Source organism: Myotis brandtii, unplaced genomic scaffold, assembly GCF_000412655.1.
Source record: "Myotis brandtii unplaced genomic scaffold, ASM41265v1 scaffold123, whole genome shotgun sequence".
Classification (NCBI taxonomy): Eukaryota; Metazoa; Chordata; class Mammalia; order Chiroptera; family Vespertilionidae; genus Myotis; species Myotis brandtii.
The window spans coordinates 3,454,321-3,454,982 of NW_005354291.1; the positions used below are offsets into that span (position 1 = coordinate 3,454,321).

General features: G+C 56.8%; 1 protein-coding gene across 1 annotated transcript in view; it reads right to left on the bottom strand.

Annotated features, from left to right (window-relative positions):
- The window catches only part of SERINC1 (serine incorporator 1), a 21,529-nt gene extending 21,476 nt beyond the window's left edge, over positions 1–53 (bottom strand). The window contains exon 1 of the mRNA XM_014533756.1: positions 1–53. Within this exon, the coding sequence (XP_014389242.1) occupies positions 1–15 (15 nt within the window). The 5' untranslated portion in view covers positions 16–53.
- Positions 54–662: the final 609 nt, after the last annotated feature.

Consider the following 662-nt stretch of genomic DNA (forward strand, 5'->3'; position numbering starts at 1 on the left):
CAGGACGCTCCCCATCTCGAAGCGTCTCCGGGACGGCAAATGCCAACAAAATGGAGACAGTGCCTCGCCCGGTTTTCCGGGCTTATTTACGATCTGCGAGCCACTTCCGGCGCAGAGCGCGCCCCGCCCCTCCCGGCGTCACGTCCTCTGCCGCGGGGTGGGGTGAGCCCGGGGAGAGCGCGGTGCTGAGACTGCGCATGCGCAACCCTGGAACCCGGCCGACTCTTCCCAGGGGAACGTTCCCGGCCGGAGCCCTGGCCAGCTTGCTCAGTGGGTAGCGCGTCGGCTAGTAGACTGAAAGGTCCTGGTTCCATTCCCATCCCCGGTAGAGGGCCTGCGGGAGGCAGCTCATCAACGATTCCCTTACATCCTTGATGTTTCTATCTCTCCCTCTCCCTCTCTCTGAAATGAATAAAAATAGATTTTAAAATTAATAATAATACCCCCGTTTGCCCTAACTGGTTTGGCTCGGTGGATAGAGCGTCGGCTTGCGGACTGAAGGGTCCCAGGTTCGATTCTGGTCAAGGGCATGTACCTTTGTTGGGGGCACATCCCCAGTAGGAGGTGTGCAGGAGGCAGCTGATGGATGTTTCTCTCTCATGGATGTTTCTAACTCTCTTACTTTTTCTTTGAGTGTTAGTAAGAACTGAGGTTGTGGTTGC